This window comes from Cladophialophora bantiana, assembly GCF_000835475.1.
Source record: "Cladophialophora bantiana CBS 173.52 unplaced genomic scaffold supercont1.4, whole genome shotgun sequence".
Taxonomy (NCBI): Eukaryota; Fungi; Ascomycota; class Eurotiomycetes; order Chaetothyriales; family Herpotrichiellaceae; genus Cladophialophora; species Cladophialophora bantiana.
Genome location: NW_015971578.1, coordinates 1,530,805 through 1,556,785, shown reverse-complemented (window position 1 = coordinate 1,556,785; position 25,981 = coordinate 1,530,805). Strand labels below are relative to the sequence as shown.

Here is a 25,981-nt window from a genome sequence, read left to right as displayed (position 1 = left end):
GGACGAACGCTGTATCTGCTCGTACAACGAACTACCCGTAACTATAAGTACAGGTGCTCCGTACCGAGTACAGGTAGCCTACCTCCTATGTACCCGTTACAGGGTACACGTCAGGCAGATCGTGACTCGATCCACTACCAAGCACATCTTCCTCCTCAACCTCATCCCAGTTAGGCATCGACGTATCTCGTGACCACAACCACTGTACGACTGTGAACAAGGTGGTTGTCGGTCATGAGGGACAAACACAATCAATTGTTACAGCAGCTCTCGACAACCACCACCCAATCCTCCTTCTGCCTTGTTCCTAAGTATCACAATCCATCCTTATATTTTTCACCTGGTCATGACCCAAAGCAACTCAGTCTCCTCCCACTGTAGTTAGTGTCACCAGTGTGTTAATCAGAAGCGGCTAGTAGGCTGGGCACTTCCTGGTCCCTGTTGCCTCTGCTCTGCTCTCGCCGCCAAATCTCTCCGAGACTCTTTGGAGTCGTGTTCCTACATCACAATTCCACCATCATACTCCATACGTTTCTCGAGACCGACTTCGACTGCGCTTCCCCGGCCGCCAGGATTGCTGTCTCCTTTGACAGCGACAGGATGTAATTGAGGCCTTCGATCATCGCGCGCAATGGCACTTCGCATCAACCTCCCTCCCGTCACTCGAGTCCTGCTTGGGGTTCTTATTTCCTTATCCTTCCTCTACAACATTGCTCGATGGAGGCTGTCGACAGACAATGCTGGCCTCGGCGATGCGACAACGGCAAATCCCCCCGTACGACCTATTGTTCCATATCTAGCCTTGGTTCCTGCGCAATGCATATGGTACCCGTGGACCTTTCTCAGCGCAACCTTTGTCGAACAAAATATCCTTACTCTCCTCATTAACGGCATCAATGTTTTCTTTGGCGGGAAATACCTTGAAAGAGCATGGGGAACGCAGGGTTTTGTCTATGTTATTCTGATTTCGTCTATAATACCCAACCTCCTGATGGTCCCGACCTACATCCTCTGGGGCGCTATTACTGGCAACCCTGAAAGAGCCATGACTCCCATAACTGGCGGCATTTCGACCCAAGCAGCTTTCCTGGTTGCCTTCAAGCAGCTGGTCCCCGAACATACCGTCAGCATATACAAGGGCATGATCAAGATGCGGGTCAAGCATTTCCCAGCAGTTTTCCTCGCACTGAACACCCTATCTGGTCTAATCATCGGAACCGACGTTGGTCTTTTCCTCGCTTGGTACGGGTTGATCACCACTTGGACTTATCTTCGCTTCTACAAGCGTCAGCCTGATATGTCGGGAACCACAACCGACAGCCCGGGCTTGAAGGGCGATGCAAGCGAAACTTTTGCCTTTGCGACCTTCTTTCCCAATGCCATCCAACCGCCGATTGCGGCATTTTGCAACCAGGTTTACCTTCTACTATGCAATCTGAAGATATGTGTACCTTTCTCCGACGAAGAAATTGCGAGCGGAAATGAACAAGCAGCTGCCCGAGGGGAAGCTGGCCTTCCGAGTTTCAATAAACACGCACGTGGAACAAGAGGCATGAGCAAAAGAGAAGAGGCCGAACGACGGCGCGCTCTGGCCCTCAAAGCGTTAGATGAACGGCTCAATGCCGCAGCCAGTCGAGCCCCCGTACAGCCAACCACGACGAGTGCGCCAGACCTGCCAAAAGGACAGGAGATGCTCGGACAAACCGACTATCGCCCGGATGAATGACTTTGTTCTTATGATTGGTTGGACTCGGCGGAGATTAAATATATAATTCTTCATGAGGGGAGATCCCGCTTCCCTCCGTCGTTATTGATTTGTACCAGCCTGTCGGAATGCCATAGATCAACTCTGCATCTGGGACCTCCATTGACCGAGCATGACACACGCCCAATCTCGGTCTTGGCCCATTGATATTATTTTGTTCTGTGAGGGCGGCGAGATCCGAGCCAGTGGTTAAGCATCTGCCGCGGCCTAGTAGCCCATTTTGCCACTCAAGCCTTTTGCGACCGAGGACGTTCAGGTTGCAACCTCTTGTCTCTCATCCTCGCTTCCCACGATTCCCACCTCGTTATCCCGTCTACCAATCAGTCGTGCACGCGACCAAAAGCTCTGTTTCCAGGCACCTTTCGCACTCACTATAGTGCTACCCTACTGATTACTTGCATTTGCCCGGGAGCTTTTGAACTGTTTTCCTCTTCACGTTCCAGGCTCGAGCTCCGGTGTGCAGGTGCTTCAACCGTGCCCTGCGACTCGTCAAAAGCTCAAGCTCTCCCATTCAGACCCCGTCCGCTTTGTGAGGAGCATGATGGATTTCTGCAGATGCGAGATCGATTTGGGAACCTCTCCTGCGGACCTGGTCGACGCAAGAGAGCGACCTAGGAGCTATTGGATACTTGCTGAAGCTATGCAAGTTGGTATATAAGCTGCCTTTTGCCCTGAATTTCTGGCCCCGCGAGAGCTTGTCGTTGACCTGTTCACTATCACCTCTTGTTCCCGTCACCTACAGGTTTAACAACCAATCCAAAGATGGCATCAATAAGGTCCATCGTCATTTTTGGTGCCCTCGCGGGCGCAGTGAAAGCTTCTCTCTACGGTGAAAGCAATCAAAACCACACCTGTATCCTTGGTAAGTGAACATCTGCTTTGGCCACATCTTCCAGCTCTTTGTCTTTCCCCAGAGTGCAGGAGATGATCTCACCAACTTCAACTGTCAGAGCCCGCTGTCCTCTCCTGCTCCGCACAGGCCACACCCGACCAAGTCGACAGCTGTTGTACGGAAACATATGGTGGCCTCCAGCTCTCCACCCAATTTTGGAATACGTACACTGGTCTCGAGGCTCAAGGCCAAAAGCTACCACCGAATTCTTTTACGCTTCACGGACTTTGGCCCGATCTGTGTAACGGTTCGTACGACCAGTACTGTGATTTAACACGGCAATACGATCCTGCCCCTTCGCCCAACACCACGACCGGGCTGCCCAACGGCACCGTGGTGCCTCCTTACACGGGGCCCAACATAGGCACGTTCCTCGAGCCCTTTGGCCGCTATGATCTGTTGGATTGGATGAACAAATATTGGATCAACCAAGGCGGCCCGAACCACGATTTCTGGGGCCACGAATTCTCCAAGCACGCGACCTGTTACTCGACCTTCGACCTCCCTTGCTACGGGCCGGAGTACGTCGAACACGAAGACGTGTTGGATTTCTTCCAGACGGCTATCAAGTATTACAAGAGACTCCCGACGTGGGAGTGGTTGAACGAGGCCAAGATCGTTCCCAGCAACAGCACGACCTACACGTTGAGTCAAATTCAAGGTCAGCTGGCGAAGAAGTACGGTGCCGTGCCGTACGTTGGCTGTAGCGGGCCTAGATACAATACCACGGCAGCGGGAATTGCAGCAAATAGTACTGATAGTGGCCGCACCGTCATTAGCGAAGTGTGGTACTACATGCATGTAAGTGCTCTTCCTGGGACGGAGCCGAGTGGTCTCCAAGATAGATTTTCAAAAAGCTCCTGCTTCGAGAAAATCCTGCTTCGATCTGTTTGCTAACGGCTCTTGTGCGTTTCTAGGTGGTCGGACGTCCTCAAGACGGTAATTCCATCCCAGTCAATGCCACGAGCCCAAACACTTCCTGTGCCAAAGCCAAAGGTGCTCTACATTACTATGAGCCGACGCCAGGCTCGGTACAGGGAAGCTAGATGTCTTGTCTCGTAGTCATGCTCTGACGAAGGGCTACGTGTCATGAGATTGTGTATAGGAGGGACTACACGATGGACTGTACATACGAGGACATCAAAAGGGGCGCGTCAAAAGTGAATAAGCGGTGCACGGTCTCTAGATCGGAAGAAGCAAGATAGTCAAATGCGACAGATGAGATCGAGGAAGAGCTAATTGATAATAGTACATTCCTCGCAAGGCCCGGCTCACGTTGAGCGATGGGGTCTGGCCTTTGTGGGCCTCAGGCAGCAGGGAGGTGACGAAGGCCTGTGGGCGCAATGTAAATACAGAGTATTGTCCCCGACATGAAAATCGAAGCATACCTAGGTGTTCTTTCTTCCAATCGCCTGTCTTTTTAGTACGAGTTCTGTTCTATTTCACCTTTGATCATGGCAGTCACCGAGCTTGCACGACTCAGCCTGCAGTCTGGCACCAAAGCCTCGTCTCCATCTCTGCGTGCCAATTTAGCCAGAGCAAAAGATGTGATGGAAAAGGCCAGTGGTTTCGAATTCTGGTATTACCACTGCGTGGAAGAGCCGAATGTCATCTTCCTTCTGGGATCGTGGCCGTCGGTCGACTTCCACATGCACGAATTCATTCCTGGTTCTCAGAATCAAGAGTTACTGGCACTGCTCAAAGACCAGGTCACGGTGGACTGGATGTTCCATCTGGATATCGACCAGAACACGCAGTCACTGCCGCCCAATCAAGAAGTCCTCGCAATTGATCGATGCACGGTCAAAGACGGTGACAAGGAGAGATTCCAAGCTACGTTTGAAGACAACAGACAGACACTGAAGTCATTCGGGTGGGGAAAGGGGCAGGTTGTGGGAGGCTGGCGCATCGACAAAGGGTACGACCCCTCAGTCGAAGGCGAGAATCCACAGGAGCAGTTCGTCCTCTTCACGAGCTGGGACAGTATGGGGCAACACCTGGGGTTTGCCAACACGGAAGCATTCCAGAAGTATTACAGTCAGATCAGGAACCACATGGGGGGACGGGATATCAAGCATGCGAAAGTGATGCTTGTCGAGGAGATGCGGAAGTGAAGGAAGACGATGATCGGGCTGGAGATGGTTTCCGTCGATTCTTTCTTTCAGCCGCGGCATCGAGAGGAAGGCGCAGTCAGTTGTCGATTGCGCGAGGCATTTTAATTGTACTATCGAGACGGTCAATGCGGTGCTTCGGGAGTGTCGGTTCATCGCTGACAGGAGTTGGACGAGCTCAAGCTGCCAAGCGGGAAGCTTGACGCGGCCGCCAACTGAGGCCACAAGCAAAAAGCACACTAACGGCCTGTCACATGGACCTTTTCCTCCTCCTCGTCGAAGAGGCGTGTTTGATAGTATTTCATATCGTCTTCCTCTTATCCGCCGCTGCTGCTGCCACTGCTGCCATTGCTGCCTCCTCCAGCCTCGATTGCGCCGGCAGATTCTGACCTGAAAAAAGCATTGCTTGCGAAGGGATCAAGGAATCATTTGCATATCAAGTGGACCTCGTTCTGCTTGTTCTCCATCACCAGCCACTGCGCCTAGCAACTGCGCCACGCCATCATTTCCCTTCACCAGCTAGCCAGGTCTGGGCGATAGTCATCATTGTCAGCAGCCCTCTGCTTCCGCCAGCTCGCCCGAAGCAGGAAAGCATAGGCATCCACCGGCGCAGACTTTGTGGGCTCTGTGGGCACTTGCCTTGCCTTGCCGCCCACCTGACGTTGTCTGTTCTTACCTAACACCTTGAGGCTTCTTCAGACGTGCGCCTTACCCACTCGTCAATCTGGCATTCTTCGCCTCGCCTCTTCTTTACCAAAACATTCCCACTGTGCGCACAGTGACCGATCGAACCGGCCGCAGCTATTCGGTCACTGAGACGCCTAGCCGCTCGTTTCGGGACCAGCCCTCCCGTCGCCGTACCATTGTCGGAGTTTCCAACGAACTCAGCGAGGACTCCCGCCACCAGCGATCCCCCGAGAATATCTACAGAGGCTCATCGTTGCAAACTGCGCCCATCTACAGAAAAGGAGGAAGTATGTCGAAAGTAGTCAGGAGCGTCAAAAATGTCACAAAGGGGTACAGTCCCGTCCAGGTCAAGGTGCGAAATGGTAGGGGTTCACTCCCATCAAACTTCAATTCAAATGCTGAATCAATGTAAAACAGCTACATCCAACGATCCGTGGGGCCCAACGGGCACAGACATGGCTGAAATTGCAGCCCTCACCTTCAACAAGTAAGATCCGGCTAACGAGAAGGCCGCGACTTGTGCTGACGACCCCTGTACAGCCCGGGCGACTTCTACGAGATCATGGATATGCTCGATAAGCGACTGAACGACAAGGGCAAGAATTGGCGTCATGTGTTGAAGTCGTTGAAGGTTCTTGACTATTGTCTGCACGAGGGTTCAGAATTGGTGGTCACTTGGGCCAGGAAGAACATCTACATCATCAAGACATTGCGAGAGTTTCAATACATTGATGAAGATGGCAGAGATGTGGGACAAAATGGTGAGCACCATCGCATCACCTACCGGAATCGCACATGCTGATCGATACAGTCCGAACATCTGCCAAAGAACTGACTTCACTCATTCTGGATGAGGACCGCCTTCGCAGCGAACGTTCCGATCGGAAATTGTGGAAGACGCGTGTCACGGGAATTGATGAGTATGCGCCTCAGGCCATTGCCGGTCCAACATATCCACAGCGAAGGCAAACAAACCAACACGCCGAATCCCTTGAAAGGAGAGAAGAAGAAGACATCCGAAAAGCCATGCAAGAAAGCCTGCTGGAAGAACAAGAAAGAGCCCGAAAAGTGCAGCAAGTCAAGGATTCTGATGAAAATGACGCAGCATACCTGAGGGCCCTCCAGCTTAGCCAGGAAGAGGCGGATCAGCGCGCCCGACAGCTTGAGGAACAAAACGCCTCTTCACTTTTCGACGATACTCCCGCACCAGCGCCAGCGCAGAGTCAGCCGACCGGGTACAACCAGGGCTACCAGCAGCAGCCCGCCGTAGATTGGTTTGGCAACCCACTGCAACAGCAACCGCAGAGCACCGGCTTCTTGAACAATCAGTATGCCCAACCGCAGCAGACAGGCTTTCAAAATGGCTTCCCCGGTGGCTTTCAGCCTGCCCAGCCTATAGGATACGATCAGTTCGGCCAACAACCATTCCTGCAGCAACAGAATACTATTCAACCCCAGCAGACGGCCTTTCAGACCAACAATCCGTATGGCGGACAGCCTTCTGGGGATCTCTTTGGAGTACAATCACCTCAACAAACCAACCTCCAGCCTGGAACCAACAATCCTTGGACCAATCCGTCGCCTCAAGTCCCCGATGCTCTAAAACCGTTACCTACCGGGTCGAACAACCCTTTCGCCCAAAAGCCACAGCAGCCGGCCCCTTCGCCTTTCGCGCGGCCAAGCACCCAGCCTTCGTTGGGCACTCTGTACGAGTCGCAGCCAACTACGCAATTTACACAGCCTTCACAACCAAATCCAATCCTGAATTACTCGGCGCCGCAGCCGACCTTCCAGCAACCTCAAAAGCCAGTCAATCCGCAACACGCCAAACTCAATGCCCTGCTGGCTTCGGGAGAAGGACAGGATACATTTGGGAACACAGGCGACCTGCGTATTCCTGCTCAACACACTGCACCAGGAACGTTTGTCAACTCGGCTGGACAGGGTCTCGATCGCCTCCGTGCCGCTCAAACCGGTACCAATCCATTCTTTTCAGCGCAAGCTACCGGATTTGGCCAAGGACAAGGTGGGTTTGGTCAACAAATGCCGGTTCAAACCGGCCCAGCAGGTGGGTTCGGGGGCGGGTTTGGCCAGCAGAACGGCAACCCGTTCGCAGGCCGGCCGGTTGGACAGCAGGGTGGAAGCTTAATTGACTTGTAGAGCTCGGAGGATGGTGCTGGTGGTGACATTTTGGAAAGGTCTGGTTACAAGACGGGATTCTTTTGCAAGCCGGCTTGTTATGAAACGAAATTGTCCTCTGGTAAACTATCATTTACATATACGATGTATTGCTTGACAGGAGTTTATTGTTAAGGCTCTTCGGGAATCGTCATGGCCCCCCTCTCCAATTGCCTCGCAGAGTGTTTCTTCTGTACCTGAGCCCCCGGAGCAACACAAGGCTGAAGCATACCTATGTATGGTGATGTCTTGGGTGGAGTGTCCGGAATGCGCGGGTACCTGCTGGGTACCGAGTACCTAGCGAGCCACTGTACAGTACTCTCAAGGTGGGTATTTTTAGCCTGAGTTTCAGCTTGTTCCTCGTTCTCTTGTCCTAGGAGGCGTGCATGAGGCGCTGGTGCACTATTGAGACAAGCCGCAAGAGGAAAAGCCAAGTCAGCGCCAACTTCCCAATGCAGATACAAGCCTCTGCAGGGGTTTAACTGTTTGATTGCTTTCGCGGGCCTTATGACGCCTGTGTTTTCCCTTTTGTTCCACCTTGGCGATCTCTCCTTTCGCGTCCTCCATCGATTCCTCCACCGTGCACGCTCTTTGCGGTTATCACAGAGCGGAGGTGTCTTGTGTGCTGCATTTGGCTATCGTCCAGTGCGTCCGTTCTTTATTATTTTGTTGCTAGCTGCGCCCACCCTCGTTTTGTTCAACATCGGCGAGTGATCCCAGCGACAGACGCTGTGTCGCCATTGACCCAACAAGTTTCCTGACAGGACCGCGAACAACCGTCACCCCGCCGATGCGCTCGCATTTGCGCTTTGTAGCCTGCCTGGCGACACTCTTCTCCTCCTCTCTTGCTCTCGAGTTCACCTCGCCAACCTCAGACTCGCAGATCGACCCCAGCAAGAGTGTGGTCATTTCATGGTCCCTCAGTCTTACTGATCCCTCGGTCATTGACCTCAAACTCACCAATTCCGATTCGAGCACAGATCTGACAATTGCAACTGGCGTCGTTTCGTACACTGGCTCATACACGGTGCCGGCGGGCTCCATACAGGGTTCGGGATCTGGCTATAAGATATTGGCTGTTGGAAATGGGAACACCCTTGACCAGATCACCGGGTTGACATTTGGGAGCAAGAATGATCAGAGTTCAAGTGGAGGGACTGGGCAAGTGACATTGGTCACAACGGCGACTGTCATCCCAACACCAGCTGCCACAGGCAGCACCGTCCCAACAGCCACGATCGACTCAGTTGGAGTCGTCACCATGCCTGGCACAGTGACTGGAAGCGAGTCAACGACACGCACTGCCGGGAGCAGTTTCACGACCAGCACAACGAACAAAGCAAGCAGCGAGTCAAACGGCGCTGTTGCGACAAGTGCCGGAACCACGAATACCGCCAATGGTCAGAAACGACGAGGTGGTGAACTCATCCTCAGTGCTGCTGGTCTGTTGGCGGGTGTTATTGCTCTTTTGGCATGAACGGCTATACGTGTATCTACTTTGCTTATACCCCATGATAAGACTTTGTCACGTATCTCTCACACGCAGCGTCATGAGCTTTGAACGAAGGCTATTGCATGGCCAAGCTGAAATTTTGCCCCCCCTCAGAGAACATGAAGTGTCTATCAGCTCCCCGTTAGGGACTCCCATTGGGTTCTTTTCGAGGCACAGCGTCCTTCCCAGGCATCACGACGAGGGCCGAGACGTGATAAATCGACACCCAGCTCTGCGGCCCTTCGCCTCCCTCCTCTCCCCGGTTCGCGTGAGATAGGCGAGGGATCACCCGTCCTCGCCGTGCCCGCCAGGTACTATTAGTTGGGGTTAGCGGGCCTACGCATGTGGAGCCTTGTGTAACGCTGCTCCAAGTCAGCCTGGCCTTCGATCTAATAGCAAATACCACCTCAGAGCACACCCTACAAGTACAGGCAAGCGAACCAGGAGAACAGCGGAGACGTAACGACTCGGATCCCCTGTGACTCGTTTGCGGCGTGAAATTCAGGAATAAATACTCCGTATGCAGGCATAATCAGGATGATTGGCTGCTGCGTGGTCACGAGACTCGCAAGGCTGAATTGCGAGTGAGAGCACGGCAAACTACTTGTACCTACAAGTACATACGTGAGCCTAGGGGCTGTGCTCCCAAATGAGCCATTCTGCGCTTCCTGACCAGGCATGAGTACATAGATGCTTCCCCCCCACCAAAAAATCATCTCCATTACTATCGCCTGTGTTCGACGACAACGCATACGAAAATTCATCCCGCTCGATCCGGCTGAATTCTTGCAACAAGATGCACTCCCTTCCCGGCGACTTTCAAGCGGCCATGCCACCTATGCCTCCCACGCCAGCCGACCGCTACTTTGTGGCCCCGTACCGGCTCTTCCCTGACCATCCATCCCACCGCGACATGGATACCCTTCGCCACAGAGAAGTGCCAGACATCATCTATGCTGACCCCCCCCGAAGGCCCCGGTGACTACTACGAGGTGCGACCCTCGACCGTTCTTCCAAACGACCTGTACCACAGACGACGCCTCGAGGACGTCATGCGCTGGCAGAAGTACAGCGCAAACTGGCCGCAAAGCCCGGAAAGCGTCCTCCTTCTTCCGAGCGCAAGTAGACGAAACCCAAGTTCCCTCGGTAATACATAGGTAGGTAAGGGATCAAACAGAACAACTGCCCAGGCAAGCAAACCACCTCCCTCGCCTAGCTGTTCCAGCGCACGGCTCTAGTCCGAGACACCGCCGAGAACGCCAATGTCATCTCGCAGCCTGGCTCAGCCTTTCTCAGCCTTGGTATCGAGAACTCTATCAGGCGGAATACAGCGGTTAGTAGAAGGTGAGATGGTGAGTTTAAACGTGCGGAGGAGGCGGCTATGGAGCGTGCGAGGTAATTACCGTCATTGTCGATTTACCTCGCCAGTCCTGAAATGAAATGATGCGCTAGGCCCGTCAAGGAACCCCAGTCCTCGCAGGCACCTTCGTCCATTTCAAGTCGCTCTCTTTCCACCTAATTACATCCTTGTATAAGGACCGCAATCATGAGATAAAGGCGATGCAGCTCCCTTGGGACTCGCCGACACTCTTCCATTTCCTTGTTGGTGACCATGCGGCCTGAACACGAGGACCGTTCAATCATGATTGGCCATGACAAAAGTTGTTGTGCCGTGCTCAAGACCACGAGTTCTTCCAACATTGATGAGACAGCCTCACCGCGTACTGTCCGTCTTGCCTGATTGAGCGTGGTTGCCCGTCTTCATAACGACTTTTGCCATGAGCTTCTAGGTGATCAAGGTACGCATATATTCTAGGCGAACTTCAACTCATTCATGTCCATGTAATATCATTTCTTCCTGTGTAGCATCTTGTCCTACGACCTCCGTTGTTTTACTACGGTCTTGCAGCCAGTTCCAGATCTCAATCAGGCTAGGGTTGAACTTACGAGTGTCCCCGTTTGCTCACCCAGTTAACCCTTCGATGACATGGCTCTGACACAGTCCAAGGAGTCTCGAAAGCGGGCTCCAAGCAAAGTGGAATGGGACCGCATCCACAAACATTGGCACCAGCTATATATCCATGAGAAGCTTCCCCTGTCCGAGGTATCTGCAAGACTTGCACGAGAACACAACTTCGAAGCAGGGTAGGCGACAATCCCATATATCGCATTACTCGCTAATCTTTTGGAAGGCTATCTATGTGCAAAACTCGTATGAAGCAGCTGCAGACAAGAAAGAACTTCAAAAAGCAAGAACTGGCTGCCGTTGCAAGAATTCTCGACATTTTGGTGCAGGCCGGGTTGAAAATGCCGACGGCAGTTATTGATGGTCAATCAGTTCCAACAGAACGCGTCAAGCGCCATTTCAGCTCTTTGTTTGCTCACAACCCTTTGCGGAGCTCGAAAACCCTCAACTCTGCTCCAGAGAAATCCTATCTGCACATCCTGAACAACTTCCAAGATCGAATTGGCGAGGCAAAGGGTGGCCAACCACGCCGACTACCGACTATGCCAAGGATCCTTTTGAAGCAGTCTGAAGGTATGCACGATCTCGAGTTGGCGTTGATTCAATTCAACAATTACTACGGCTGGTTACTGAATCAAGGTGACGACTACTTCCTACACCAGATAGCCAACGACGGACCTGATTGTACCATATCAAGCTTGTGGGATCCGCAAGAGTTCTTCAACGCGATCAATGACGCCCTCTCTACTTTTCGCGTGAGAGCGTTCGACATCGCTCAGGCCGCGATAAGAAATCTTCACAGTCGGGCGTCGGTGGTGCTGCGGCAACAACACCCATCGTGCCCCGATTTCCTGTTATATTTCATGGTCGCATATAATGATATGACAGCGTTACTAGTCGAGCGGCAAGGAGGATAATCTCCTATCTGTTCAGTCTAGCCAGGAGCCTTCTTGGAGAAAGCCATCCCGTTTCGATGATTCTACAGGTGGCACAAATCCCCGAGACGCAGAAAATGTCACCACTGTTGCTGTTGAGCATAATGCGCGACGTTGCCCAAAGACAATGGAAGTCAGATTCCGAACAACTCCTCGAACTAGAGTTTACTATGGCCATGGCCATGTCCCGGCGTGATGATTTCCATACAGCCTCGGAATGCTGGCATAGGCTGCTGTAACGTGCCGTGGAGGGATTGGGCGAAAAACACTACTTTTGCAGGAGAATACTGTTCCAGCTCGGATACCTACATTATTCTTACGATCTTGACAAGGAGGGAAGAACAAATTTGCTGCGACTTTTGGAGCTAGATGGTGAGGACATAGATTGGGTCACCGTGAGTGCTATGAAAGTCCTCGGATGGATTTGGGAGGGAGCTGAAGACTTCTCAGTGGCAGAGAAGTGGTTCTCCAAGGCGTACGAAATGGGTTGCGTCAACAGGGGCCCGGAGAATCCTGCAACGTTGGTCGACTTTCATGAACTTAATCGGGTGCGAGTAAAATTGAAAGACGGAGAGAGCGTGCCCGAGGTTCATAGCGATTGCGACGAAGACGTCTTTGTGGAGCTTCACGAGGGAATCACACGGCTACGGTTGCAAGGAGTTGAAGAACTCGAGAACCTCGGGATACCCACTGAACCGTGGAATGTGTGGCACAAAGACGTTCCTGTTGCAAAAATTGACACCAATTATCCGAACCGCGAGACCGTGGAGGAGACTGTTACGCCAACCAACAAGACGGCCAGCGAAAATGACCATCAGAATCTTCACCCAGTCGATTTCGCAGACTCTTTTAACAGCACAGTCCCCGCACCAGGGCTGATCTGGGACATCACCAACACTATTGGCTCTTGGAATGAGCCTGGTTCGCCAGCACCCGTGCAGTCTTTGGAAAGCCTTTTCCCAGAAAGAACCCTTGGTCTACTTGGCGACGACAGAACGGGTTTCGTGTCGACTTCGTTGACTGTTGCAGATGGATTCGGCAACGAAGCGGTAGCGACGTTCATGCCTGAGGAATCCACATTTCCACCCTCGTTGCCAGCAAGTGGGCTAGATTTCATGACTGCATCGCCATACATTGGGACTCTCCCTTTGATCAACAACGATCCCGAGTTCCATGAGTTCGACAATGCCGAGGATGTAGAGGACGACTCCAACATTGATCCGACGATCCTCGACCCCGACGGTAATTTCAGCTCCTTCGATCTTGGTTTCTTCGTCGACGTTGACGTGCAAGAATGCCACGCCATTTAAGACTAGAATTTGCGCAATGAACAAGATTGCTTTGCGTTGTAAGAACAGAGAATAGTGCAGGCTTCGGAGGAATTGGGAGGTTTCGTTGCAACGGACCGACGGCTTTTGAGGGAAATAACATCAGAGGGCGTCAAGGACAAAAGGGCGGCGGCGCAGCATCCGCACACATCTCGCGTGAGCATTCCATGGCCGAATGGGGATGGGAAATGGATGTGCTCGACTCAAAGAGCATCAAGAGGGAACCAGTCATTTGGCATATGAGACGTCTTCGGCGTATTGAGTCAGATCGAGGCAAGAATGAAGGGTTCTGCTTATATATGGAGCATTTGTTCTTCTCTGGCTAGGTGTGTTGGATGATAATACACAAAGCATTTCTCTAGATTTAAATGTTGAACAGGTCTAGACAGGTGTATGGCATCTCCTCCAGGTTCTAGGCTTCTCTATTATCTGAATACACCATTTTTTTTTCTCTTAGACCATATCCCCCTTGCATGGCTCAGCTCTGCGATTGAACGGCCGCAGCCGACCGGGCCTCTGGTTGTCACTCGGGCGAGAATGGTCGCACGCGGACGTACCTAGCTGGCACGCATGCATCCAACAAAGCGGGACTCATCTGGATGAGCGGTGAACGCTAGGTCGTGTTGATGATAACATCTTCCTTTACTCGTCGCCACCACGCTAGATTTGGGGAGGAGAGCAAGGTCCTAGCATGGATGGATGGCCTTTGCGATGGAGAGAAGTGTTTGCTGGCAGGGAAGCGTTGTTTTGACGGTGAAGGGTAGTTGGTCGGAGCCCTTCAATACAGCTCAGCGAGACGGAGTGATGGTCTTTTCGGCTCGAAAACTGTTGCTTGTTGGATTCGAGTTGCTCGGCCAGGTGAACATGGTTGGGATGTTGTGTGGGCTGTCAATGCGAGGTCTTGGTGCCCGTGATTTCAACCAGCAGTTGTATAACGACCAGGGAACGTCCTTGGACATTAAAAGTCGTGGTTTGCGGTTGAGTGCTCAGGGATCCCTCCCCGCTGGAGGTTTCGAGCCAGCATAGCATGGAAACTCTTAACACGGCGAGGCAGTCTAGACAACCATCTGCACCACGACCACTCTCATTCACTCCGCCCAGCCAGGAATCTCGCATAGACAACTTGCTCCACGTCTCCCCGCGATGTCCCATGCAGCGAGTGCTGCTTCAGCGCTTCATCTTCCACTCATACTCAATTGGCATCTCCATACCAACCCTGCGCGCCGTCAAGCGCACCCTCTCCTCCTCGTCCATGCCCATGCCCGGATTATACCGCTGTAGCAGCGTGCCGTACATGCGCTGCGCGCGCAGGTACATGACAAACTGCTCTAGTTCCTGTAGTCGGGCCATTTGCTCGGATTTGTTCTCCTTCTGTGGCTGCTGCTGTTGGAGGGACGACAGGTGCGAGCGAATCGAGGCGTGGATGGGCGTTCGCGGCAGCGTGTGTCGCGGTTGAGGCGTCGGGGGCAGTTCGCGGAGGAGGCGGCGGTAGAGCGTGCGCAGGGACGGGGCGTTGGAGGGCGACATGGTGGTGGAGAGACGTTGGTGTCGGAGGTGGTAGATGAGGGAAAAGGGATTTGATGGGAGGGAGCTTGAATATGAACGGAATCGGAAATCCTCCTCGCGGCAAAAGACCCCGAGAGCATCTCTGGGGCACCTCCACTCAGCTGATCCGTTTTGTTCGCCGCTTTAACACTACCAAAACATCATCCCATTTCGTACTTCACACTGCGTGCCGGCAGAATAGAACAAAGCAAGCAGCAATTTCGGCTGTTCTATGCATCCTTAGATGCCCAGATCTTCGGTTGCATTCTGTCAGGTATTTCCCACATTCGGACGTGGCATGTTGAAATCAGCAACTTGAGATCTAGTCATATGAGGTCTATGGAGTTCTTCCAGCGGCACGCCATCAAGAAGCGACTTGCCAACATCAGGCTACTGCTCGTTCAGCCACTTATATACAACGCGTAAGTCCTTGCCGGCATATCTAGGGTCACTCGCAACCTCGTCCAACGTCTTCAGCGTCTCGATTGCAAGCACGGGTCTCGCACCCACCATCTTGGCCAGTTGCACTCCCAACGTCAAATCCTTCTGGCCCAGCTCTATCCGGAAACCGCCATTGTATCCATTGCTCGCGGCGCCGCCGGGCGTGATGCCGGGTACCGGGTTGTTCTTGAGGGTGATCCAGCTCATGCCGCTGCTGGAGTTGACCGTGTCGATCAGATCCTCCATGTTGAGGCCCAACTTGGCACCGATGTTCAGCGCTTCGCTGGCGATCAGGACGTTGTTGATGGACATGTAGTTGTTGATGGTCTTGAAAGCGGTGCCTGCCCCGACGTCGCCACACCGCCGCACGCTGGTGCCCATGTGCTCGAGCAGCGGCTTGATCTTTGGGAAGACGGCCTCGTCGCAGCCGACCATGATAGTAAGTGTGCCCGCTTTGGCGCCCAGCGGTCCGCCCGAGATGGGGCTGTCGACGAAGGTGAGTCCGCATTGTGACGAGGCGTCCCGGACCTTGTTGATGATTTCGAGGCTCATCGTGCCGCACTCCATGGCGACCTTGATCTGGGAAGGATCTGCTTGCTTGACGCCAGCGAGGATCCCTGTTGATGGATCGAGATAGACACTGCTGCAGGCCGAGTCATTAGGCAGGACCGTGATGATCGTGTTCTAGTCAAGGCTCATCAATTCTAATGGGCCACATGTCGACGTCGAGACAATACCTACAGCCTGCTGAATGGCCTCGCACCCGTTCGCCGCGACGACCACCGGCCCCACGTCTTTCATCTGTGCTTGAAATCTGGATATCGCATCCTGAGATACATCACCCACGACTAGTGTCATGTCCTTGGACATCTTGGTGCGCAGATTGACGGCCATGCTGTAACCCATCACGCCGAGGCCTGAGCTTCGTTGGCAAGGGTGCGTACATCGAGACTTGAGGAAAAGGGATGCTTGCCTATAAAGGCTATGGCATTCTCTGGTGCTGCCGCCATATTGTCTGGCTCCTCTTCTCCCCTCCTTGCTGATTCCACGCGCCTTCCCACGTCTCTGATGGGATTCTTAGGCTTCTCTTCTCACAGAATTACGTGTCGGAGACAGGACGTGATGCAACGAGCACGGTCTCTGGCTGTTGTAAGATTATATAGAGAGAGAGAGTGACCGAACTTAAATCTTTATGTCCAACCCTCAGAGAAGACCCCATGCGCCATCTCTCTCCATGTTTTCTACGATGATGAGCGAATTTGGAGTATGCCGCCCCTGATTCACGTTCAGCGTGAGGAGAGGTTGCAGGCGCAGAACCACCACGGTTCTCCGCATGTCGTGCCTTATCCTCGGTTGGAGAATGTGAGCTGCTCCAAAGCTCTAGGTAGACGAAGAACAGCTCGTCGTCCTGAGAGTCCGTAGTATTTGGGAGGTAAAATGTCTGTCAGCGATGCTACAGTCCCGGACATCAGTTCACCTCGCCATCCACTCGTACACTCCCCCAGGCCATCCCCGGGGGTGCGCAGTGGGTCTAGATATTCGGTTACTGAAGCTCATTGATGAATTAGCTCAGATGCATTTGTACACCGTCACCGACAGGGACAGGCGAGTCAATGAAGCAAGAGCATAACAGCCTAAGATGTCAGGCCACCAGCATCCAATGCCCCAACAGCACCTCAGCCGTTCTTCGACAACACCTGGTGGCATTCGCTGGTTCATATAAAATCTCAACTGGTGATTACCTCTGCAAGAATGTTATCAGACACCGCTGGCTCTCGTATCAATCGATCCAGAATCACCGCTGAAGTGATATATTGCCTACCATGTCAGCCACTCCAGAATACAATCCCCGACAATTTTGGAAATCTCGCGACTTTCATAATTCGACCAGGTGCGAATTGAAACCGTTCGACAGCTTCTCAGGGCTGATTTAGATGCGACGTCGCTCAGACTTTACCTCCAACACTGGCTGGTCCAAAAGACTCTTGGATATGTCCTCCATCCGTCCATCCCCCAAGATCGACCACTTCGAGTCGCTGATTTGGGTTGCGGCAATGGGTAACTGTTTCTACCAACATTCTTCCAGATCTCCCGACGTTCTAATTTCTCCGTCCAAAGCGCATGGATCATCGAAGCCAGTCATGAACTTCCATCCTCTGCCGAGCTGACAGGGTTCGACATTGCCGCTCACAACTTTCCAGCGCCCGAGTTTCTTCCTGCCAACGTCAAGTTTTCGGTCCTGGATGTCATGACGGGCGAATGTCCCTCGGATTTGACGGGGACTTTTGACATCGTGCATATTCGCTTCTTCAACGGCATTGTCTTGAACAACGAAGCACAACCCTTAATCGCCACTGTCACCAGGCTCCTCAAGCCCGGTGGATGGCTTCAATGGGAGGAAATGGATCCTAGCACCCTGGCCACTATAACCCCACGGCCCGACATTAACACGACCTACTGCCAGAACCTCATGGGCCTCATCCTCAACATTGGCACAATGGTCGGAACGAAATTCGAGTAATTACGACTGTTCCCGCTCCTCCCTTTCTCCCCCCTTCGCAAAAAATTCACATTCTGACAGCGTGACTTTTTCTCCAGCTGGCTCAAGAGTTTCGAAAACGAGCTGGACACGTTCAATAACGTTCAAGTCAAACACGTCCCTCTCCCACCGGCGTACCACAAGGCCTGGACCGAGAACTATCTGATCCTGTGCGAAGAGATAGCCGAGCGAATGCCGCCCGCCAAAAAAGCGGCGCCAAACGTGCCGATCACGCGAGAAGGCTATCTGGACATGTTTGAGAAGGTGCTCGAGGAGGTCAAGAACGGCGTCGCGCTGAATTCAAAGGACCTCATTGCCGTGCTGGCGCGTTATTAGTCCCATTCGTTTGTTCAAATGATACTATTCCGAAACCGTGCTGCGTCCATATATTTATTCACAATATAAACCTCTCAGCTCGGGTATCGGACAACAGGTGACTCTCGTGGGCTGGGAAATTGCGTTGATCGTGATACCCCGTACATAGCAGGGCGCCACCTCAGGCCCTAGCGGTCTCCGGCTGCTCCTGATTCATCGAATCCCTTTTGTGCACTTGCCACGGTCGACCAGACATCGTGTTCGCAAGGATATGATGTTCATTGGTGCCCTCCTTCCTTGACTTGGAAGATCATCTTGTCAATGTCACGTCGCATTCCGTCCAAATCGTGTTACTTCCATGTCAGAGTCCGCTTCAAGAGCCGATGTTTACAAAAACCTGCTTAACGATTAAAAGAAACGGAGAGCACCAACCAACAGCATTACTCGGAACTGCCTTCGTACCTTTCGTACCTTGCAGTACAATCTGAGAGCGACACTCAGTCCTGTAGTTCGAACTATATATAGTCAGTAGTGGGCCAGCACGCACCCTCGCTGGCCAATGCCGATTTCAAGATGGCCGGCAAACTTATCTCCCTGTCACACTGCTGGACGTATGCCTGTCGCTTGCTCTCTAACAGCGTGAGCAGTAATTCTTTGTCTATAGGGTGCCAGCTGCTCTCTATTACGTTGCTAATTAGGGGTATTCTATCTCTATCGAACCCACCTAGGCTAGTCTTAACAGGCATCCTTAGAATGTCCAAAAACGACCCCTTCAGCAGGGCAGAATCATTCTCGTAGACATTTACAGCTCTCCTGGCCTTGGCGGCTTCATGATGCGCCACGTTCCCCTTTCTAGCTCACCACTAGGCCCCGCTGTTGGCCTTTTGCGCCCCATACAAGGTTAGTCTAAAGAATCCTGGCGACCAACTCTACACTGCAGTCAGGCTGAAAGCCAACACAGCGCTAATAAGCCAAGACCGGGGCTTAGGCTGCAGAGTACTATGAGACGAGAAATGATGCAGTTATGCGCACCTAAACAAATCCTCAGCCTTCTCATAGGGATCTTAGACCCGGCGTCCCTTGTGTCACCATCAACTCCTATATTGTAGCTCTTTAGTTAATTGACACTAATGAGCTATCTGTTTCGGTGTCGCCATTCTCCTTGTAGCCGGGAGCCTCGCCTTTTTCAAGCGTCTTGCATCAAACATGCCAGTAGCATCATCAGACAGCCGTGCAATTCGATATCATTGCCAACGACCGTTGGAGGATACAGACTCGCATTTATTGGCGGTAAGATGGGTGAAATACCTGCGTCTCTTGCTCCGATGCACAGAGGATTAAAAGTGCAGTGGGAAGACTAGTGCCTCGGTGGCGAAGTAGACGGCACATGCTCCACGTGCGTGTTAACGATTCAGACGAAGGCACATCTCCCGCGACTTATCGGGTTCGTCTCCATAACATGAATTTCTATCTTTTCGCCTCTTTCAGGCGCGGTCAGAGTGCCGGTTTATATTGTAACAAGGCGAAGTGGCTGTGCTGGGCTGGTGGTGGACTGGTAGGGCAGAGGTCTGTCAGGTCACATGTCAAACCTAATTAGATCGCTGGGAGCAGGACACCTTTATAGTGCTGGCAGGCGGCCATTCTTTACAGGAAGATAGAGTATTCCAGGATTTTGATGTCGTCTACCTATTCTTGAGGCTTTCATCGGCGCTTTCCTCCTTCTCAATGCCGTCGCCGTGCTAGGCGCTCGCAGCCCTAGCTGCTGCCCCTTTGGGTGGTGTTGGTGGTGGTGTTGTCTCGTCAGTATCAACCAGAAACGCGTTCTCGCTTCCCGATCTGCTGGACAGGCCTCTGTGCGTTGTTGCACGTGCACGCAGAACCCTGAAGTGCTCTGTTACAGTAGGATATGGCTGAAAATATCCAGTCCATGATATATAATCATACCATACTCAGTTGGACAGCGGCATGTGCTATCTAGGCCAACGAAGTCAGACCGAAGCAAGATATACCAGAGATCAACTCAAGACGATGCCATCGTTTTGGTATCCATGCTTCCCTACGAAGTTGTCGCTATCCCCATTACGAGACAGAATACCACTTGCCTGCTTGTCGAAGATCAATTTCTTGGTGTCCTGAAGGACACGAGCGTGGATAAGAGCTGCGCGGAACTTGGAAAGGCTATTGAGCTTGGTCTGGACCTTTCCTTTAACAGAGACGTGCGAGCGCCATTCCGTCTCCCCGCCGGCAAAGTCATTTCTTCCGTGGCCACGGTGCGAGGGAAGTGTTCCTGCAGCGGCACTGACAGTCAGCTCCACTTCACAGGTCAATTCTTCGTGTTTGAAAGTCTTCGCGTGCTGACGCTTTTGGGGATTGATATTCTCGACGATGATGGCGAGATAAGACGGCACAGTCCTAAGACTCTGTCATACTCATATGGAGCTGTGAGGTTTGACATCCATTCACCACGCGGAGACCCATACCCTTACAACGACCATAGATACAGGAGCTAATTGTAACCTCATTTCGATGGCAGAATTAATGAAGCTAGACTACTAATCGGATCGGAACAAGGCGGCTAAATTCCTACTGGCAAGTGGCGAGCCCGTCGAGTCAGTGGGCCAATTCGACTGCCTTGTTGGGAAGCACCCCGAAGCGAGGATGCGAGGCTTGGTCCTATTCAGTGTCCGAATTTGTGAAGATTCTGCACCCCTTGTTACGCTTTTGTCTCGAAACAGCCACCGTCCTACACGTCACTTCAGATGCTTTATCAACAATTAAGATGGTCAGGGATAGTGCCGACACAGGCTCAGACTTAAATCTAATATCTTCTTCAGCAGCTTCCAGACTCTCCGGCACCAGCTCGATAAGGATAGAGGACCTCAATATTATACGCTTAGCTGACAGATCGAAGGCCCCCGTTAACGCCTCCTTCTACCCTTCCTTTTCTCCATATTCGGCCCCGAAAGAATCCCGAATAGTGAGATTATAAATTCTAGAAGAGTTGACTGCTGATATCTTCCTTGGCAGGTAACTTATCGATGAGATTGGTGCCATTAACAGGAATCGGGCATCCTTTTCTCAGTCCCTAGAGAAATCCATGTTTTACAACCTAAATGTGGCCGCACTATTGTCCGAGCTAAACTCTTGAGCATATTCAGGACCGGTCGTCGTGCAAGGAGCAAGACGGACGTCTCGTCTACGCAGTCTACTTTGCGCGCCCTTCCACCGTATTCGACCGCCGATGCAGACTTTTACGCAGCGCTCAAGGTTGTCGCCGTATACGAGACTCACCTTAGAGACAAAGAGAGGACTGTTTGAGTGGAGTCCAAAAAACCATCGCTCAAGACGCCGAGAAAAAGAGAATTGAGTCTTACAACGCCAATTTGAAAATGAGACTAGATGAAAGGGAGCAAGCCTCAATTGGTGGATCTTAATGCACGGGCAGATATTTCCCATTGTTGGTCTAAGCAGTGTCTCTTTTCTTTGTTCGAATTTATTGCGCATAACCCCTGGTTCACCTACGAGAGACTTCGATATATCATGATTAAGATCACACTACGTTATGGGGGCCGGCCGTTAAGATCCATCAAAAAGCACCAAGCAGGCACGGAGAAGGGAATTATTATGTGGGATCGCAAGTGCCATTCCTAGTCTAACGCCTTGCATATGGACACCCAAGAACTCATCGCCACCTATACAACAAGATCAGCCATGCCCAGATTTACCGCTTACAACATTTTTTATTTGGTCATCTCATTGCCCTTCCGAATGTTACGTTCGCTCGGTTTCAGTCCTTTCCTCACCCTTTGATCCTCCAACTGCGTCAGCATCGTCGTGAGAGAGCTGCGTGTGCAACCCGTCACTCACATTGTAATGATTTGCATTAATCAAACTGATTTAGTGGAACGGAGCAACCGAATTGCTATGATGGGATCTATCCCGCATTTGCTTTGGTCAACGATCCGAGCGAATCAACTAGACTCATCAGCGAGGAATGCGCAAGCAGTACATACAGGTCTAGGATGTGGGTGATCCAGGAGTTCCTCCTTGCCCGCGATGCCCTCATATTGAATGCTGGGGTGGAGACCGACTAGAACTGGTTGAATATATTTCTTGAACTTGTCGAAACTGATGAAGTCGGGCGGTTTGTCCTTGTCGCAAGAACTGCCAGCATATGTGACTGATGAATGGATACGATATCGAAATCATTTCACTCATCCACAAATGTATCATATCTGCAGGAAACGGACCAACCGACGAACCTCTGCTCCGGCAGAATTGCTCCCCAGATTTTGATCGATTATCGGGCCCGGGATGGTTCAGACATCTGAGACAAGATATATATATGCCCTTCTGGCTGTCGTACGGGTTACAGTCAGGCAACAACGAAATCATCGTGGATCACGGGAGAACGCCCAAACAGCTGTCCAAAGATGTACTCACCGGATGCGACATTCCAGAGGAAGATGTTTTGCGATTTGGAAACTTCATCAAGCATTTGTTCAAAGTAGACGTCTTTCCAGCCAGTCACTGGTTGAGCTCGACTTCGGAGGACATCGATGCTCAGCTGGTACAAAACAACGGGGCCTTTGTACCGACAAAGTAATAGTCTTTCAGCACCGTTTGCCAATTTCGGGAAGCATCATTGGAGCTATCAGGGACCTATGCAACGCAGTAGGTACAAAGGAATTGGAGTAGCTGAATGCCTTGTTCTATTCACGTAGTCCTATTGACAACGACTCTACGCTTAAGAAAAAGGAAGAGTTCTCTCTCAGCCGATTCGGGTGAGAGAAGACTCTTATAGCTTCCCCTCTTTCTGTCACGTGAAAAGGGTAAGGTAGCGTTAACCGATAGCCTTGTGCTTCAACCATTCTTTGCCTTATCCTTTTCTTTCTATACCGTCCACCCGATTCGGGTGGAGGGCGTAGAGTACTTGGGGACAACGGTGGGCTCGTGACAGGAGCATCTGACAACGCAATCAATGACGCCGGGACATACAGACCGATCATTGGATGGCTCCACTCTTGTTTGATCGAGCTCTGAACGACGACTATGAATATATGCTGTCTTTCTTTAGACGATAGCCTGGACCTGAAAAGGCTTTCTATCAGTTCGCGGATGCTATCAGGGATGAATAAACATTCGGGTCTCGGTACCACGGCTCCATCCTCAACAGATGAAACCATGTACAACTTGGTCCTGATATACTTTAAATTCCTCTCCAATGGCTGCCCCTTCAAAGGTTGCGCGATTCGCCCGCGGGGACGTCTGTGAAGGTGACAATGTGATACGGATTGTTGGTTTTGACCAGTCGTTCCTCTCAAGAAAGGCTTGGAATGGCCTAATTCAGCTTTCAGGTTCGGTTATGTACTATCCGTACGACCACGAATCTTTCACTGAGGATCGGACTTTACAAGATCTTGACGCTGGTTGGCCACAACTGGTTCACTTGCAGCATTATTTGGATGCAGGGCGGTGGCCTGGATAGATATTCCATTACGTTGTCGGCCAAATAGAGCACTTCTTGCGGTGACATGACGTCCAGAATCTGTGTCCACTACGCTGATCACATACTCCTTTCATGTCAGAAACACAAAGGGCATGATTACATAGAAAATGTATCGATTGTTGGGGAGAGGCACAACATGCCGATATCTCCTGAGACGATCAACCGGACATTATTTTTGCGCCGCTAGTGATCACGTCTTAGTGTCCGCAGGCTTTGGGCGGGCAACCGGGTGGATTGCTTCTTTGCACGAGCTTTTGCAGAATGACCACTGAGGAGAGACCCAACCGCCACCGCCATCAAGATGCAACGACAGCCGCCTTTGGTGCCTTTGATATCCGGTACCCGATCCATCCAGCTCCATCGCATTTTTGGCCTCTAAGAGGTCTATTCCCCAATCTGGACGACTGTCACCTAGCACGGCGCCAGTCTGGGTCCCTATACCCATTGTCTTTGGTATTCAGTCGCCATCGTTCGTCCCATCCATCTTCCCTCTCCCCGTCGCTCACTATATTGTGATTCGCCAATTCGTCAATCAGGTCAGTTTGTTTCCTCAGAAGCAGAGGATCCGTGCTTTCTCTGCCTTCTCTAGGCCTTTCATAGCATGAAAAGTTCAACACTTGCGTCCGAGTGATCTTGTCCCATGCGGACGGGGGAATATGGTGCCTGGGATGATCGAGGCCTGACACTCTGTAGCCATTGCGAAAGTCGTCAGTAGAAATGAAGTCAAGTTGTAACACGTGGTTCCCTATCCCGGCATAGACCGTAGGGGAGCTTGGTGAGGGGCTTGACAAGGAATAGACACAGCTCCGGTAGCGTTGAGAGCGTCTGCGAGGGTGACGTGACAGTGGTTCCCAGAGTCGTTCACTAATGTTAACCGTGGGTGTGAGGAAGATGTTGATATCTCGTTGTGGCGTCGGGCTCTTGAGACGGTCTGCAGAATGGTCTGGGCGCGCATCCAGATACGAGTACGCTCTAGCTCCCGGCATACGGAAATCGAAAGTCTTCAAGCAACCGTTGTGACTGCTGCCGGCTAAGAAGCGTTCGTGGCCAATGGGTAGGAGGGAGATAATCTGGCCGATATCCACAGGATCCACGTATTCCGAGACTGATCTTTGAGGGGTTCTAATGTCGTAGAGCCGGGCGGTCCCATCAGTCCAGCCGGACAAGAACAGCTGTTGAGGACGGCCTCCGCTTGTTCCTACGTCATCTAGCCCGACAATAACACTGGAGCTATGCCGGCCCATCCATAGTTGACTAGATTCAGTGAAGGGCATTGATTCAGCAATTGGTGTTGGGGAAACGCCAGCAGGGTGAATGTTGTAGATGCGGATTGGGGCGCACCCTCGGCCCTCAAGGAATTGGTTGGCGATGGCGACTATGCTTTTAGACAGAAACTTGACACACCGCATGCGTGATCGAATGTTTTGTCTCTCTTCCATCTGAGTGGAGCTGGCGGGTCGCACAGCTTTGTCTGGGCTGTTCACCGGGTACAGGTTGATGCGATGGTCTCCACAAGCTGCAAGGATAGGCTCGGTGCTCTGACTGATATCCATACAGGTGAATTCATCTGGCAGGTCTGTATAGCGAGACTTCTGCGTAAATGCGTCGGGCTGGGATGAACTCTCGATACTGATGACTTCTTGATTTGCTCTTTGCAGGACAATCATTTCGCCACCTGAGTTTTCGTGTTGATGGGGCCGCAAGATCCTGACATCTAGAATATCTAGTTCTTGTCTGTGATCATCTGGGACTCTGAACGAGCTCCAAGTTGTCACGCCGTTTTCAATAGTTCGAAGGCGTAGTCTCCCCGCTGCTCCCCACGCGAGCACTTCTTTTCGGTCTGCCCATGACCCTGCCAGCCACGCCTCATAGCTGTCAATGACCGGTCGGTAACCAATTGAAAAACCAGTGGTGGTTTGGGGTGGGTAGCCGCCGTCGTCGGGGGGCGGGCAGCATTCTTCAGCAATGAATGCTCGGCGGTCCCAGGCTCGCGACCGCGATGTCAAGGTGCGCGCGACATCCTTCCAATATGGAGGCGATTTGATTGTTGGAAAGCATCTTTGGACAAACTTTCGAAAGACACCATAGTCGTCTGCTGAAACAACCGAGTGGATCTTGCGGTTTGTGAGGGAGAGGTTGACGATCGCTGAAACGGTAGGCAAAAATCCGACAATCTGCTGGATAACCTCGACGGGTAAGTCTTGAAACATTGGAGAGGTAGTGTTATTTCATCCAAAGCGAGGACTTCAGCTCTAGCATGGGGATCTCTATCGTTTTC

The 25,981-nt window shown here is 52.0% G+C and overlaps 11 protein-coding genes across 11 annotated transcripts; 8 read left to right on the top strand and 3 right to left on the bottom strand.

The window, feature by feature from the left end:
- Window positions 1-631: 631 nt before the first annotated feature.
- On the top strand, window positions 632-1,726 carry Z519_03336 (uncharacterized protein; the record flags this gene model as incomplete). The annotated part of the gene is made up of 1 exon (XM_016761087.1): window positions 632-1,726. One exon carries the CDS (start codon window positions 632-634, stop codon window positions 1,724-1,726), a length of 1,095 nt encoding a protein of 364 aa, XP_016622937.1.
- Window positions 1,727-2,527: 801 nt separating this feature from the next.
- On the top strand, window positions 2,528-3,703 carry Z519_03335 (uncharacterized protein; the record flags this gene model as incomplete). The annotated part of the gene is made up of 3 exons (XM_016761086.1): window positions 2,528-2,627; window positions 2,716-3,458; window positions 3,575-3,703. The coding sequence occupies 3 exons, from the start codon at window positions 2,528-2,530 to the stop codon at window positions 3,701-3,703; spliced, it is 972 nt and encodes a 323-aa protein (XP_016622936.1).
- A 408-nt stretch (window positions 3,704-4,111) lies between these two features.
- Window positions 4,112-4,771, top strand: Z519_03334 (uncharacterized protein; the record flags this gene model as incomplete). Its single annotated transcript, XM_016761085.1, has 1 exon — window positions 4,112-4,771. One exon carries the CDS (start codon window positions 4,112-4,114, stop codon window positions 4,769-4,771), a length of 660 nt encoding a protein of 219 aa, XP_016622935.1.
- A 973-nt stretch (window positions 4,772-5,744) lies between these two features.
- On the top strand, window positions 5,745-7,615 carry Z519_03333 (uncharacterized protein; the record flags this gene model as incomplete). Its single annotated transcript, XM_016761084.1, has 4 exons — window positions 5,745-5,817; window positions 5,873-5,942; window positions 5,996-6,216; window positions 6,267-7,615. 4 exons carry the CDS (start codon window positions 5,745-5,747, stop codon window positions 7,613-7,615), a joined length of 1,713 nt encoding a protein of 570 aa, XP_016622934.1.
- An 808-nt stretch (window positions 7,616-8,423) lies between these two features.
- Window positions 8,424-9,110, top strand: Z519_03332 (uncharacterized protein; the record flags this gene model as incomplete). Its single annotated transcript, XM_016761083.1, has 1 exon — window positions 8,424-9,110. One exon carries the CDS (start codon window positions 8,424-8,426, stop codon window positions 9,108-9,110), a length of 687 nt encoding a protein of 228 aa, XP_016622933.1.
- Window positions 9,111-11,112: 2,002 nt separating this feature from the next.
- Z519_03331 (uncharacterized protein) lies at window positions 11,113-12,008 on the top strand (the record flags this gene model as incomplete). The annotated part of the gene is made up of 2 exons (XM_016761082.1): window positions 11,113-11,270; window positions 11,318-12,008. The coding sequence occupies 2 exons, from the start codon at window positions 11,113-11,115 to the stop codon at window positions 12,006-12,008; spliced, it is 849 nt and encodes a 282-aa protein (XP_016622932.1).
- Window positions 12,009-12,430: 422 nt separating this feature from the next.
- On the top strand, window positions 12,431-13,336 carry Z519_03330 (uncharacterized protein; the record flags this gene model as incomplete). The annotated part of the gene is made up of 1 exon (XM_016761081.1): window positions 12,431-13,336. One exon carries the CDS (start codon window positions 12,431-12,433, stop codon window positions 13,334-13,336), a length of 906 nt encoding a protein of 301 aa, XP_016622931.1.
- Window positions 13,337-14,521: 1,185 nt separating this feature from the next.
- On the bottom strand, window positions 14,522-14,881 carry Z519_03329 (uncharacterized protein; the record flags this gene model as incomplete). The annotated part of the gene is made up of 1 exon (XM_016761080.1): window positions 14,522-14,881. One exon carries the CDS (start codon window positions 14,879-14,881, stop codon window positions 14,522-14,524), a length of 360 nt encoding a protein of 119 aa, XP_016622930.1.
- Window positions 14,882-15,289: 408 nt separating this feature from the next.
- On the bottom strand, window positions 15,290-16,246 carry Z519_03328 (uncharacterized protein; the record flags this gene model as incomplete). Its single annotated transcript, XM_016761079.1, has 2 exons — window positions 15,290-16,024; window positions 16,082-16,246. The coding sequence occupies 2 exons, from the start codon at window positions 16,244-16,246 to the stop codon at window positions 15,290-15,292; spliced, it is 900 nt and encodes a 299-aa protein (XP_016622929.1).
- A 917-nt stretch (window positions 16,247-17,163) lies between these two features.
- On the top strand, window positions 17,164-18,215 carry Z519_03327 (uncharacterized protein; the record flags this gene model as incomplete). The annotated part of the gene is made up of 4 exons (XM_016761078.1): window positions 17,164-17,231; window positions 17,291-17,398; window positions 17,459-17,857; window positions 17,939-18,215. 4 exons carry the CDS (start codon window positions 17,164-17,166, stop codon window positions 18,213-18,215), a joined length of 852 nt encoding a protein of 283 aa, XP_016622928.1.
- Window positions 18,216-24,110: 5,895 nt separating this feature from the next.
- On the bottom strand, window positions 24,111-25,913 carry Z519_03326 (uncharacterized protein; the record flags this gene model as incomplete). Its single annotated transcript, XM_016761077.1, has 1 exon — window positions 24,111-25,913. The coding sequence occupies one exon, from the start codon at window positions 25,911-25,913 to the stop codon at window positions 24,111-24,113; it is 1,803 nt and encodes a 600-aa protein (XP_016622927.1).
- Between the last annotated feature and the right edge of the window lie 68 nt (window positions 25,914-25,981).